The sequence below is a fragment of the Talpa occidentalis genome, unplaced genomic scaffold (assembly GCF_014898055.3).
Source record: "Talpa occidentalis isolate TD23 unplaced genomic scaffold, MPIMG_talOcc4v2.1 talOcc4.10, whole genome shotgun sequence".
NCBI lineage: Eukaryota > Metazoa > Chordata > Mammalia > Eulipotyphla > Talpidae > Talpa > Talpa occidentalis.
In genome coordinates, this window is record NW_023600993.1 from 88,988,383 (window position 1) to 89,001,996 (window position 13,614).

At 52.9% G+C, this 13,614-nt stretch overlaps 1 protein-coding gene across 1 annotated transcript in view; it reads right to left on the minus strand.

The window, feature by feature from the left end:
- Positions 1–10,902: 10,902 nt before the first annotated feature.
- The window catches only part of RSPO4 (R-spondin 4), a 28,235-nt gene continuing 25,523 nt past the window's right edge, over positions 10,903–13,614 (minus strand). Inside the window, exons 4-5 of the mRNA XM_037501615.1 lie at positions 12,262–12,447; positions 10,903–11,006 (exon numbers count right to left, since the gene is read on the minus strand). Of these exons, the coding sequence (XP_037357512.1) occupies positions 10,903–11,006; positions 12,262–12,447 (290 nt within the window). The remainder of the gene's footprint in view (positions 11,007–12,261; positions 12,448–13,614) is intronic.

The following is a 13,614-nucleotide window of genomic DNA, read 5'->3' on the forward strand; positions in this document are numbered from 1 at the left end:
GGAGGGTGAGGTGGGCATCTCCCACCTCGCAGGGAGCATTCACTCTGGGCTTCCGTTTCCTCATCTGCAAACGAGGGTGATAATGGAATATTCTGTGCTCTGAACAGTGCCTGACCCAGGGTAAGCAGTCAATTCTCTTGACTTCAGCCTTCACCCGCTGGCCCCTCCTCCTGCCCTCCCTCCCATCTCCCAGCACTTCCACGGAAAAGGCTCTTTTAGGGACTAGAGCCACAGTCCTGGAAGGGGCCCTGGCTGCCTCTTCACAGCTCTGCCAGCACGAAGCTTTCACCAGGGGCCCAAAATGCCTTTGCCAATTTTGGTTGCTTCTCCTCCACGTGCCACGTGCTGCTCTCCCCCTGATCCTGGCACAGTTGCTGATTTAGTGAAAAAAATTCTAGAAGGGTGCAAAGCAAAGAGTTACAGCTGAGGTCCTCCCCTCATTGCTCTCTTCCTGCCCCTCCCAGTCTCTACGCACAGACAGAACCCTGGACGCCCCTGCACTTGCCGCCCGCGGCCCCCTTTGTCCCACACAATGGGATCTGGGAGGGGCCATCAACACAAGAGACTTGCGTCAAGCTTTTTCATCACTGCATAGTTTGCCACAGCAGGGCTGGGCCACTGTCAGGGGAGCCAGTGCCCCGAGGACCGCTGGGCTGTGGCTGTGCCTTCTGTCCAACAGGCCTGCAGAGAAGTCCTTGTTCAGGCCTCACCATCTGCACGGGCACCCTTCTCTAAGGCAGTTCCCTGTACGTGAGGCTGGTGGACGGCACGTGAGCTTGACAAGTGGAGTTGCCATTGAACCCCACCACTCTTCTGCGCATGCACCCCCACCCAGTCCATGTGCGAGTGGACCCCCACTCCTCCAACCTGGGGCCCCTGCCTCCTTTCCTCTCTCATCTGCTCTTCCACTGCCAGCAAAGAGATGGCTGAGCATCCTTCCGGGGCCGTGCTGCGGTGCTTATCTTTGAGTCAAGCACCACTGGTCAGCATCAGCATGGTCTCCGTCTCAGGGAAATCAGGGGTCAGTAGGAAAGGGTTCACAGAGGCAGTGCAGGGAACACTTTGGAGTTGGGGGTAGTGGAGCCAGGTGGTGTGGGTTTGAACTCTTTGCTGGCTGTGTGAGCTTGAGCAAGTTACTTAACATCTCTGAGCCTCAGCTGCATCATCATCAGGAGAGTCCAGCGAGAGGGAGTGTCTAGCTCAGATGGCTGCTGTGAAGTTTGGATGAGTTAGTACATACTCAGTGCTTAAAGAACTGCTGGGCACAATGCTGGTTGGCATCGTTTGGGCACCCAGAATCTCATATTGAGACCTGGAAGGATATCAGGGCAGTAAAAACTATTATTTAGTGCATGCAGGCGGAGACGGCTTTGCATGAACTGGCTTACTTAATCCTAACAACTGGGTAACCGAATGCCTGAGAGGTGCGGGGCTGTGCTGGCCTAGAGCTGGAAGCCCCCCACATGCGCATTGTTCTGGTCCCATCGGGGAGTGTGGCTGGTGTAAGGGTGGCCTGACCCGGCCGGCCGGGAAATGGGATTTCCAGGGCTGGAGCCCAGTCCAGAGCGAGAGCCTTGATGAGGAACAGATGCACACGGAGTCGGCCTGCCCCCCTCCTCTGCAGGGCGGGATGGCTTCCAGATGGCTGGACTCGGAGCTGTGCCTTGAGTGGCTCAGTCAGGGTGCCCTCAGGCGGGGACTGCAGGTCTCTTTCCTGGCTCTCAGCCCCTCTGGCGCTGGGAGATACTTGACAAGTTAGCTCGGGCAGGTGCCCCTGGGCATGCTGCCTTTGCTCAGAACCTCAGTTTCTAGTCTGAGAAAATGACATTCTCCATCAAGCCGGCCTGCCTGGCCCTTGTGTGCAGGGAGCCTGCGGGGAAGGAACCGTGGAGCAACCGGGAGACAGAAACTCCCGGCCGTGCACCCCTGGGGAAGAAGGGCTTTTTTGCTCGGTTTTAATTTTTTACTCATATTTATTTTCAGAACATGCAATCCTCTCCGCAGGACAAAATCTCAAAGGCACCAAAGGGGACGTAGTGAAAAGTGAGTCTCCCACTTCTGTCCTCCAGACACCCCTTTCCCCAAGATGACCCCTGTCACCAATTCCTTGTGAGCTGTCACATGTACATGCAAGAAAATAGACACAGGATCTTGAACCTGATCACAGCAAACTGCACACTCTTATTATTTAATAATACAATCCAGAGATCTTTCTATGTTCCTCCAAACATCACACAACTGTCCTGCGTGGTCACTGTCGCTGGTCAGAGTGCCTCTCAGCAGAGCGTGGCCTGCGGCTGGCGGCGCCGGGTCTGCGCTGTAGCTGTGTCACTACGTGGATGTGCTGGCGTGTAGCTGAACAGTCTTCAAGTAATGGGCCCCTAGGCTCTTCACAAGGTTTTCCTTATTCAGTCAAGGTTGTAGTGAATAGCCATCTTGTACAAAAGTGAGAGGATACAAGTAACAGCATTTCTTAAAAGTAAAATTGCATTTTCTAGTCATAGATTAAAAAAAATAATCCAACCTTCACCTAATACCATGCACAAGAATTAGCAATAGGAGAAAGTCTTTGTCAAAACCTTGGGTTAGGCAGATCATTTATTTATTTATTTATTTATTTAATTTATTTATTTAAATAATTATTTATTTATACAAGAACCTGAGTACAGGCCAGATGAGCAGGAGGGTAAGAAGTTTCACCAGAGACAGAGCAGGGAGCAGAACAAGCAGACTGATGAAATACACTGCTGAGGGGAGCAGCGGGCAAGACAGGAGAGGTCTGCCAGGCCATGTGGGACCCTTGCCGGTCGGCCAGGATTGAACCCGCACTGCAGAGGCTGCGGACAGCTTCACAGCGCAGCGCTCAACAGCCTGTGCCACCAGGGAGGCCCAAGCAGAGATTTTTTAGATGGCATAAAAAAAAAAGCATGAATCATAAAAGAAAAAAGAATTATATTTGACCTGTGAAAATGAAAACTTTTCCTCTAATGTTACTATTAAGACAAAGAAAAGACCAGCTGTGGATTAGGAGAAAAAATATTTGCAAAATTCATCTTGGATAAAAGTCTTGCATCTAGAATAATATAAAGAGCTTTCACAGATGAAAACAGATAGTCCAATGAAATAGTGGGCAGAAGATTTAAAAAGATACTTCTCCCAGGAACAACACCATGTCAGTCAGCCAGGCAGAAGTGGGGAGGGCACTGGGTCTGCAGGGCCAGCCCCTGTCCAGCGTTGGGGCAGTGGAGAGGAACTGTAGAAGTTACCCTAGAATTCCTCTATTTAAAAATAGTGTTACAGTTTACCTACAGTGAAATGCAGAGACTTTAAGCATACAATTAGATGAGTCTTGACAAATGCATACCCCAGTAGTACCATCCATCACCCCCAAGAGTTCCATTATGTCCTTTTTCTAAAGGCACTACTGCTCTAACTGGCCACACGTAGCCTGCTCTAAGACATCCCAGAAATGGCATTGCTTTGTTCTCTCGTGTGTGTGCCTGCTTTCTTTTGCTCAACACGCAGATGCTGACAGGTAGCTGTGTATATCAAAGGCCTTTTCATTTTTTCTTGTTGAGTAATATTCCATGTAGAATGTGATTTGAATGCATTCAACAATAAAGGAAATAACATTCATTTCACGAACTGTCTGAGCCTACACTGGCTTTGAGCTGGGTTTCAAGGACACAACAATGACCTGGCAGACAGGGCCCTGCCTTTAGGTTGAGGGTCTCAGGAGGGGGAGCAGGAGTGTTCAGGCTGGGGTGGGGTGGGACTGGGACCAGAGGAAAGCATGCAGGGAGGGGCCAGAGGGACAAGGGGCCTCACCAGGGCTTCCAGGCTGGGCTGGGCTCTCCCGGAGGCCCAGCGCCCTCTGTGAGTGATGGTGGGAGCTGTGGGGATAAGGCAGTGGTGCCTCTGGAAACATCTTGATATAAGTGGGGAATAAACCAGCCCAACAGCAGCTGCTGGTTATTAACCCTGTCCAGGACCTCCAAGTGGCCCGGGGCCTCTACTCTGGACTCTGGGAAAATATCACCCCTCAGGGAGGCTCCTGACCACTACCCCTCTGTGCCCCCTACTTGGCATGGATCGTCACCTGACTTGTGTAGTCCTGTGTTGCTTAATGATGGGGATATTTCCTGAGAAAAGAGTTGAGCAATTTTATCTCTGTGCAAATGGTGGGAAACAAGCTAGGAGAGATCTGCAACCCCAATCCAGGTCTCTAAACAAGACCACACAAACCCACAAAACATCCTGATGTGGTTCACAAGGACTCACACGTGTTCAAGGCCAGAGAACCGACTCTGGAGAGCCACTGCTGGGACAGGAAGGGGAACGGGCAGGAGGCATCAATAGAGAAATTCAATTAAGTGACAGAGCGGTTTGCATCAATTGAGAAATCACTAACTCAGCTCTCCTGACACCCAATGTCTTTTAAAAGGAATGGAAAAGAAGATAAAATAGCGATGATAGAAGGATGGTCACAGTAGGGCCCTCCTCCAATGAGCTAAAACGTGCAGAGCACTCAGCATAATGCCTGTCACACAGTAGGGGCCTCAGAGTTGTGAGCCAGGTGAGGGCATTCATCTCCATCCTGGCCCTAGAATGCCAGGCTTGTTCTTTTGATTTCTTGGGCAGCACTGCCCCCTTGTGGCCTACACCATCTAGGACTCAGGGCGCTCCCCAGGGTCTCAGAGGAAGCGTGTGGAAGGAGAAGGGGCTTAGAGCCACAAAGGAGGATGGCTTCTGTTTCAGGAAGACAATGTGTGTATCAGGTAAGGCTTCTTGGAGGGGGAGGTCTATGTTGAAGCACTGAGAGGATTTGGAGTCAAGGAGATTGATGAGCAAATGAAAGAATAGAGTTATAATACCAAAAGTTACCATCATGATGCCCTGTTATATGCCAGGGCCTTCTATCACTCCTGAAAATGCGTGTTATAGTTTTTAGCCCCATTTGAGGGGTAAAGTGACACAACCAAATTCTCGCTAACCATTGGTGTGTTCCTCTGTCCTCAGTTAAGGCTGAACCCAGGAAGTCCAGTGAGCTCAAGCACCATTTACCACTGAGTCCCGGTGTCTGGATAGTTTCAGTTGAATTTCACACCAGGTTAGCATGGGGTGGGGGATGGAAACAGAAGCCGTGTGGACAGAAGAAAGCTCATCGTGGCCAGTGTGCAGGGGCTCCCCTTGAAAACATGGCCCTCAGATACTCAAAAATGCCTCTAATCAGAGTTTATGTCCACATCATTTGAATCTTTTTAAAGACCAGTTTGCTAAGTGTCTCCAAAGTATTTCATTTTTATTTTTTTTGGACTTGGCAATGTATTTCCATGTCTTAAAAGTGTAGAGGAACAAGGAGAAAAGCAAGTCTCCTTTGAACCCGCGCCAACCCCAGCCCCCTGCACACTGTTCTGCAAGGGGGGTGATGCTCTACGACTGCTCAGGGTCAGCATGCCGGCGTTCCCGGGAGACCCTCCTCCTCATGTGCTGTCCCACTGCATGCCCACGACTGGATTGTAATGAGATCTCCCACAGATACCGAGGGTGCGTTGTTTTTGTGTGATCACCTAGTGGTTGCAGGGAGCAGCTGTATTGCACACACACTTGTCATTTTGCACATGGGCAAGACTAATTAGAGGCAAAAGCCCTCCACGCAGATTGCTGGGGCAGGGGATGTGCACGATGTAATTTTGATAGATGTTGTCAATGCACCTTCTGTGCAATTCACATGCCTCCCTGGAGGAAGCTAAGACAGCATCCGACTCAGCCACAGCTGGGTCAAGACCCCGTGATTTCAAATTTTGGCTCCTGGACAATCGGATAGGTGAAAAATGGTGGCAGCTCTGTGTGATTTCATTGTCATTTAATTTGAGTGAGGTTGACCATATTTTCCGGTGAGTGTGTACGAGGCCAACTGGAGCTCCTTTGGGGGTGAAGCTTTTGCTGTGCGGAGCCACACTGAGTGGAAGACAGCAGCTGAGCTCTGGAGGCCTTTCTGCTCACTTCCCTGGGCTGAGAGGGACAGCCCCACTGGGGCCCCACTGAGCTCCCATTCCACTCCTTATTTTTTGAGCCTCAGATTCCTCATCAGTATAAAATCAGATTAACAAAATCCACTTCAGAAGGCTCTGGGGAGGATGAATATAAGTTTTTTTTAATGTTAAGTATCTGACCCTGGCACAGTTCCTGGCTCAGACTTAATGCTTAAGAAATATTTGTTGAATGAATAAATGAATAGATATTAAATAAATATATGTAAATAATAAAAGCATTTCTTGAGTAAGTATATACTGAGTAAGTACATACCCTTTCTCAGGTACTTACTTATTTAAATCTCATAGTGACACGAGAGGAATACTCTCATTATCCCTTTTCATTAGTAAGGAAACTGAGGCACAGAAGATATGCAGGATCTTGCCTAAGGACTCATCACTGGTCAGTTGGGGAGATGAGATTTGTGGCCCCACCGTCTAACTCTTACCTACTTCACTTTCCTGACGCTTCACCCTAGGAGAAAAGTATCACTATGAACTCTCACTAACCCCGTTGCAGTTGTCCACTGCTGCAAAACACACAGCATGGGTTCTGCGGATCAGGAGTTGAGACAGGGCAGAGCTGGCTTGTCTCTGCTGGCACCGTAGCTGGGAAACCTACGGCTGGGGCAGGAGCAGCTAGGCCTGGAGGACACGCTTCTCAGACGGCTTCCTCAGAGGCAGGTCTGGCTGGCTGACCTGTCCCACCTGATGGGTGCAGGCTGGATGAGAGACTAGGCTGGGGCTGAGGCTGGGAGTCGGGCCAGGCTGGGAGGGTGAAGTGGCCAGCAGCCCCAGGGCTGGGTTCCTGTGTTCCAGGGCCACGCAGGAGGCTTGGGGGTCAGCACCCCTTCGAATAGCTTCTTTTCCAGGCCTTGCACATGTTGCTTTCTCCAGCCACAACTCTCACCTATGTCAAGGCCTTCTCATTCTCCCCGCTCTCACAGGCTGCAGACTTGCCGCCCCTCCTCCTAGGTCCCCTGTGGAGGCCTTGTCACCCCTTTGAGGGGACTTGTCTACAGAACGAAAGCTCCAGAGACAAGGCCTGGGTGCTACCTCCGCATGAGGCACGGGGCAGGCACGCAGCGGGCACTCATGCATGTTCATTGAATGGATGAAGAGACTGGTGAATTGTGTGTGACTTTACTTGAGCCTCAGTTTCCTCTTCTTGAAGGATTGCCGTGGTGGTGGCAGGAGAAAAGGGGTGTGAAAATGTAGGGCATACCGAGGACAGCAGAAAAATGGGCCTTACGATGAATATTGAGGAGAGAAGAGCAAAGGCAATGAGATCCTGCACTTAAAGTGCTTAGTGGGGTCTGCACACAGTAGGTGTTCAATACATAAAAGCCAAGCTTATTGTTATCATTATCATTACTATTATTGTTGTTACTGTAAGAACGCGCATTTCCTGAGTCAGAAGAGCGACATCAGATGGTTTGAGATGTTCTTATAAATGAAATGGAGATGTGTGACCTCCGTGAGTCACCGTGGGCTGGAGGGGAGGGCTGGGGTGCCCTGGCAGGAGGTCGGAATTGCCACAGTCATTGGAAACTGGCTGTGATGTGTCAGGCTGGGGATGGTGGGGTTGGGGGGGAGTCCCCCGCTGACTCAGTTTCTCACCTGTGCAAAAAAGGACTTTCTCTCAACCTTCAAAGTCTGGCACACTCATTGCTGCTGTGCACACCATGCAGCCAAAGAACCACCACAGCTGGTGTTGTTTGACCACACCAGCTTCTGGTGGCTTCTCTCCACCCCCCATCCACGGCTCTACCATCCACTCCAGCCCACTTTCAGAAAAGTGCCCCTTTACCATCCCGTCTGGCCTTGTTCCTGACCCCCCCACTGATGGATGTGGGGTGACAGGTCAGCTGCGGGGCAGCTTCCAGTAGGAATGGGGACGAGAGCATAGGCTGTGGGGGAGTATAGGCAGCATAGGCTGCAGAGATGACCCAGGTGTGACCCGGATGGAGGTGGGGCAGTAGCAGTGGGCAGGAGCATCCAGATCCCACCCAGCCTTGTTCTCTCCCACTGGAATAGCACCCAGTAAGGCCCAAGCAGCTGGAACCTCCCCGGGGCTCTGCCCCTCTTCCTGTTACGGGGTGAATAGGCCAGTTTCTGAGCTTCTCTCTGAGCTGTGCTTGTAAAAGCCAATTATTTGGGAGGGTTTTCTTCCTCGTAAAGTGGTTCACTTCTCGGTACCGTGTGGGAGTGACTGGAATTAGAAAAGATTAGGAGCTCTGGGTGGGGCTGGAGCATCTGAGACCCCAAAGGTTGAGGAGGGTTTCAGGCCCTGAAGAGGGCCAGGGTGGTCGAGGGCTGGGGGTCTCCCAACTTGAAAATGTTAACAACAAAACCTTGCTGGGGACAGAGGGCCAGGTCCCTCTCAAGGAAATAACACAACCAGGGAACTGCAGGACTAGAATCTTCCACTCTTGTCTTAGACCCTGATCTTAGCACGTGATCTTAGAACTGGAATTTAGAACCTTGGGGATCTCAGAATTTGAGTCTTCTTAGGAAACGAAATGTGCCTCTCTGTAGATGCTGAATTCTCTAGAGTCCGACTGCAGAGGCTGAGGTCAGAATCAGACTTGCAGTCCTCAGGTTTGGACCCCAGCACTCTGCAGCTGGAGTTTCGGGAAAGCCCCCCTCTCCCTGAGCTTGTCTACCCTGCTTCTCAATTTGCTCACAATTAATGTCAGAGGGGTACCCTGAAATCTGATTTTTTGAGAAGCTCCCCAGAGGATGCTGTTGGATCACCCAGATTTGGGCAATGGAGCTAATCCAGCCATGCCTCCGCCTTCCCTCCGTTCACCAGATGGGGACACTAAGACCCAGAGAGAGGAAATGGTTTGGCCTAGACCCCAAGAACAGCTGGTGGTAGGCTGGGTCTCCAGCCCGTGCCTCCCAGTGCTATGGTGGCTCCCACCCCCACCGGGAGTGTTTAGATGACCACAGGATTGTCACCCCTCCTAGGTGCCCTGGCCCCTCAGCAATGTCATACAGGGCACTGAAGGGCCTGCGGCCACATCTTCAAATCATGCGGCTGAGAGGCACCAGGACTGGGGGAATGGAGAGTGGCTCCCTTCTGTCTCCGGTTGAACCGCCTTCTTGAGATGGACCAAAGTACCCCCCGTCCCTGGCCCTCGACACGCCCTGGCCTCTCAGGCCTGCGCATTCCAGTGAAAACCACCCCACATGGTTTAGATTCAGCTACTCCAAACTCATCAGCATCAGGGTTTTGTAACACCCGCTTGATGCACAAGAAGCATTTGCAAGTTTCTTTTTTTTTTTGTTTCCCTTTATTAAAAAAAAAAGTTGGGGTATTAAAACAATGACAACAGAGCACTTCGGAGGCACAAACTTTTGCAGAAGAGAAGCTGGTAGTCTGGCCAGGCACGGCGGGGGAGGACCCTGCCCGTGCTAGGGAGTAGGGGGCAGTGAGGGTGGGTCTTGGGCAGACAGGAGGTCCCCAGGTGCCAGGCAGGGGAGGTCTGGGGTGGGCACCCTCAGGGTGGGGGAGGTGTGACTGTCCCTTTACCCCTCCTCCAGCCTGCTGACCCCCTTCCCTAGGCCATCCCTGAGCCCTGAGGCTCTCAGGCTCATCCGCTCCTGGCTGCTCGCCCCTTTCCACGCAGGCGGCGGCCGGTGCAGCGGGGGCGCCCCTCCCTGGGCATGAGGGGGCCGCGGGGCGGTGGGACGACCGGCAGCGAGAACAAACTTGCTGCTAAGCTGGGCCCAACTTGCTGCTAAGCTGGGCCCCACTGCTCCTCCTGCCTGGTGATGGGGCTCACAGTGACACACAAACACTTGGGGGCCAGTGGTGGTGAGGGTAAGGGGGGAGTCTTTCCTTACTCTCAACCCGGTAACTCCATCACTTCCCCCAGAGGCCCCCAAAGTTTCCTCTTAGCCGCGATTGTGCTGAGCCGGACAACCAATGGCTGGAAGGCGCAGCACCTGGCTGCCCTGGGGGCCCTTGGGTGAGTCCCTACTCAGGCCTCAGTTTCCCCGTGGGTACCACAGGCAGGAGGTGTGAGGGTGGGGTGCTGTGTGCCCTGGATAGCAGCCTCTTCCGGATTGCGCGGGTGGTTCGCCCGGGGGCGACAGCCTCCTGATGCAGCGCTTGGGTCCCCAAAGGACACGGGAACACAGTCAATTTGGGAAGAGAGGGCAGGGGGCTTTGAGAGGGAGGAGAGTGAGGGGGCCCTGGGGGTGCAGCAGGCAGCTTCAGCGGGCAGGCTGTCCAGCCGGATGCCGCGTGGTTCCTCCACTGTCAGCAGGGAATGTCCGGACTGTAACTGGACACCCCAGAACCTCCTCTGGAGACTCCCAGGGGAGCTGGTGGCAGAGGGCTTGGGAAGGGCCTCCAGGGACTGGCAGGGCGGGAGGCAGCCCTGCCCGGCTCTGGGGTCTCCTCTGGAACAGAAGCTGGGCTCCCAGGACCCAGCCAGCCTGCTCTGCTGCGCCAGCCCTGGGGAGCCCCTTCTTTGCAAAGGTGGGGTCAGAGAAAGGCCGAGAGAAAGATGTTTGCTTTCTTTAAAGAGGGAGTGGCTGGGGGCCAGGGGGTGGGTAAATAATTTCTTAACGTGTGTGAGAGACAGAGAGAGAGAGAACAATGAAAGCTTGAGGAAAATGGGCGGAAAGGAAAAGCCAGCCAGCCAGCCGGTGGCAAAGGGGGAAAGGAACGAGGGAGGGAGGGAGAAGAAGACAGAGATGGGGGAAAAAAGTGAAAAATGAATATTCAATAAAAGAGGGAGATTGCCCCATAGACGGGAGAGGGGAGGCGGCGGAGAGGGGACGGAGGAAGAGCAGGCGGGCTGGAGGGCAGCAAGGCGGCAAGACGCGGTCTCGGGGCAGCCCAGCCCCGCGGTCAGGCCGGCGGCGGGCCAGGCCTCACGTCCAGCTTCCGGTCCAGTTTCTTGTCCTTGTGCGGGCGCCGGGCTTTCCGGCCCTTCTTCTGGTTGGGGTTTCTCTCTGCAGCAGGAGCACATGGTGGCGTTTCTGAGATTGCTTAGTTTGCAGGAGGCCTCTCAACTCTGGACGATGAGGGTGTCCCCTCCGCCCCACGCCCCCATGTCAGGTGCCGATTTTGGAGTTTGGCCCACAGGTCAACTTCATTCCAGCTGAACTCTCCGCTCAGTGCCTTAGAAGGTGATGAGGGCTGCCCCCTCACGCCAGGCATCTGCTTGTGAGGCCTGGAGGTTGACCAGCAGTCCCCAGGGAGCACCACACCCCCAACCCACCCCCAATAGCAACAGCAGTAGCAGTAGCAGTTAGCTAGTGCTTCCCAAGGCCCGCCACGGCACCAAGTGCTCTCTGCTGTTCAACTCAGGACAACCCCACGGCTCCCTTGAGGCAGGCATCCCTGGTCCGGACCTTACCCAGTTCCCACTGTGTGAAAACAGGAGGCTAACTAGGAATCTTAGCCCCACAGTGCAGGGGACCCTCCTGGAGCTGGGCAGGCTTCCGACACAAACACCTGATTAGTCCCACTTCTCAGATGGCCCGACTGGCACAGTGAGGGGCCTCCCTTGCTCAGGGGCCATCCTGGACTGGAGCTCCTAGTGTCCAGTCCTGGGCTTGCCCTTCTAGGTGGCAAACTTTGGCAGAGAGTTGAGTGCTGGTGGCTGGGAGGCTGGGAGAAATAGAAAGAGTCCCAGCAGGCCTGCTTGCCCCCATGTTTGAAGGCCTCTGAGGGAGCCAGGGGATGCGTGTTCTCCTGGCCTGCTGTGCCTTGACCTCCGACCTCCTCCCATGCCAGTCGCTGGCCTCCTCGCTGGCCCCCCAACACAGCAGGTCCATGCCACCGCCACACCCCATCCTGGGCGGTGCTCTCTGCCTGGAATGCTCCTCCCGGAAGTTGTCATTATTATCAGTAGGTGAGGAGCCTGGCCCTGGGACTGCCGGATGAACTTTCTTTGACTTCACTTTTATATTACAGTTAGGGCACTAGACAGAATTTAAAAACACTAATCTGTGCAATTTCAGAATAGTAAAGGGTGCATTCCAAAATCCTTATTATTCAAAGGGAGGTGGGGGTTTGAAAGGATTGAGAGCTTCTGACATGTTCAGCCTTCCTACTGTGTCAGCGACTGACCCAGCCAAGAAGACCCTCTTTTGGAAGGTCACCAGGGAAATCATTGCTGACACACATGAGGGGGTGGGTAAAGGTGGACTTGAAGTCACCACGGGCTCACCCACCACAGCCCACGTGCCCAGCTGTGCTCACCTCCTGGGCAGGGCCTCTGGATGGGACATTTCCGTGACTCGGACAGCACCTGGCAGGTTGTTGCCTCCTCCCGCCCAGCCCGGCCAGCCTCTCGCACCCGGGTCTCCAGGCCCCAGGCTGAGCCGCACGTCTTCCTTCTGTGTGTGCAGGGGCTCCAGCTGCCCCAGGGGCCCAGCTCACACTCCTCTGCGGGGTGGAGAGACAGACAGACAGGGTCAACCAGCAGTGAGTCCTTTGGGGGTCTGGTCCCTGAAGACATCATCTCCACATGCAATGGACTCATAAACTTTAACAAGGAGTAGAGGGGAGACATTTAAGTAGCTATTTATAAACACGTAGGAGGAGAGCTGTCCCAAAGCATGCATCGGCTGCTGTGGGCCAGAAGCCAGAGCGACCAATTGTCTGGCTTTAAAGAAGGAGGCTTCCCTGAGGAGATGACATTGAAGCAGAGGGAGGAAGAGCTGGGAGGAATCATATTCTGGGCAGATGTGCAAAGCCCTGGGAACAGGTGAATGGTGCAAAGCTGTAGCAAGGAAAGGTGAAGGTTTGGGAGGGGAGGGATTGGAGATAAGGCCAGAAGGTGAGCTGAGAGGCCCTCAAGGACTGGACGTGGCTTTTGAACTTGATCATGTGCCATTGATCAACTGTAGCAGGAGGAAGCTATGAAGGGCTATTGCGAGGAAAAATGAGGTCACAGACAGGTGGGGGTGTGAGTCTGCTGCTCAAGGAGGGATGTGAAAGAAACTGTACAAGAGCCCAGAGAGAATGTGTGGAAAGTGCTTTGTGATTCAAGTGAAAACACTGGGGAACAGCCTCACGATAGGGTAGACCACAGAAGAGGAACTCACACAGGAGTCTGAAAAGTGGCAGGAAAACAGCAGTGACAAAAATGACAACTAATAAAATGTGATAATAATGACATATATTGAGCATATACTGTGTGTCAGTTCCTGAATTAAGTTCTTTAGATTGTATTAATTCATTTAATCCTCATAAACCCCCATCTGTAATGAGGCTCTAAGTTCTATTGTAATTTTTTTAACATTTGGAGAAACTGAGGGACAGACTGCTCAAGTGACTTAGTTAAGGTCACTGATGGGTAAATTTTAGAGCTAGAATTTGAACCCAGGTAAATCTTGTTTCAAAACCAGGGCTCTTCTGTACCCTGCTGCCTCCCTTGGGAACAATAATGATGTTGGTGTTGATAGTAGTAATCATAATAATGGTGCTTATGATGGCTCCATTCCCATATGGACCTGACGTGGTGGTGGACCTCAATCATGGCAGGATATTCTGTGATTTCTTCCAGGTGTTCTGACACCCCTGACCAGGCCTTCTGCTCCAGAGCAGGGA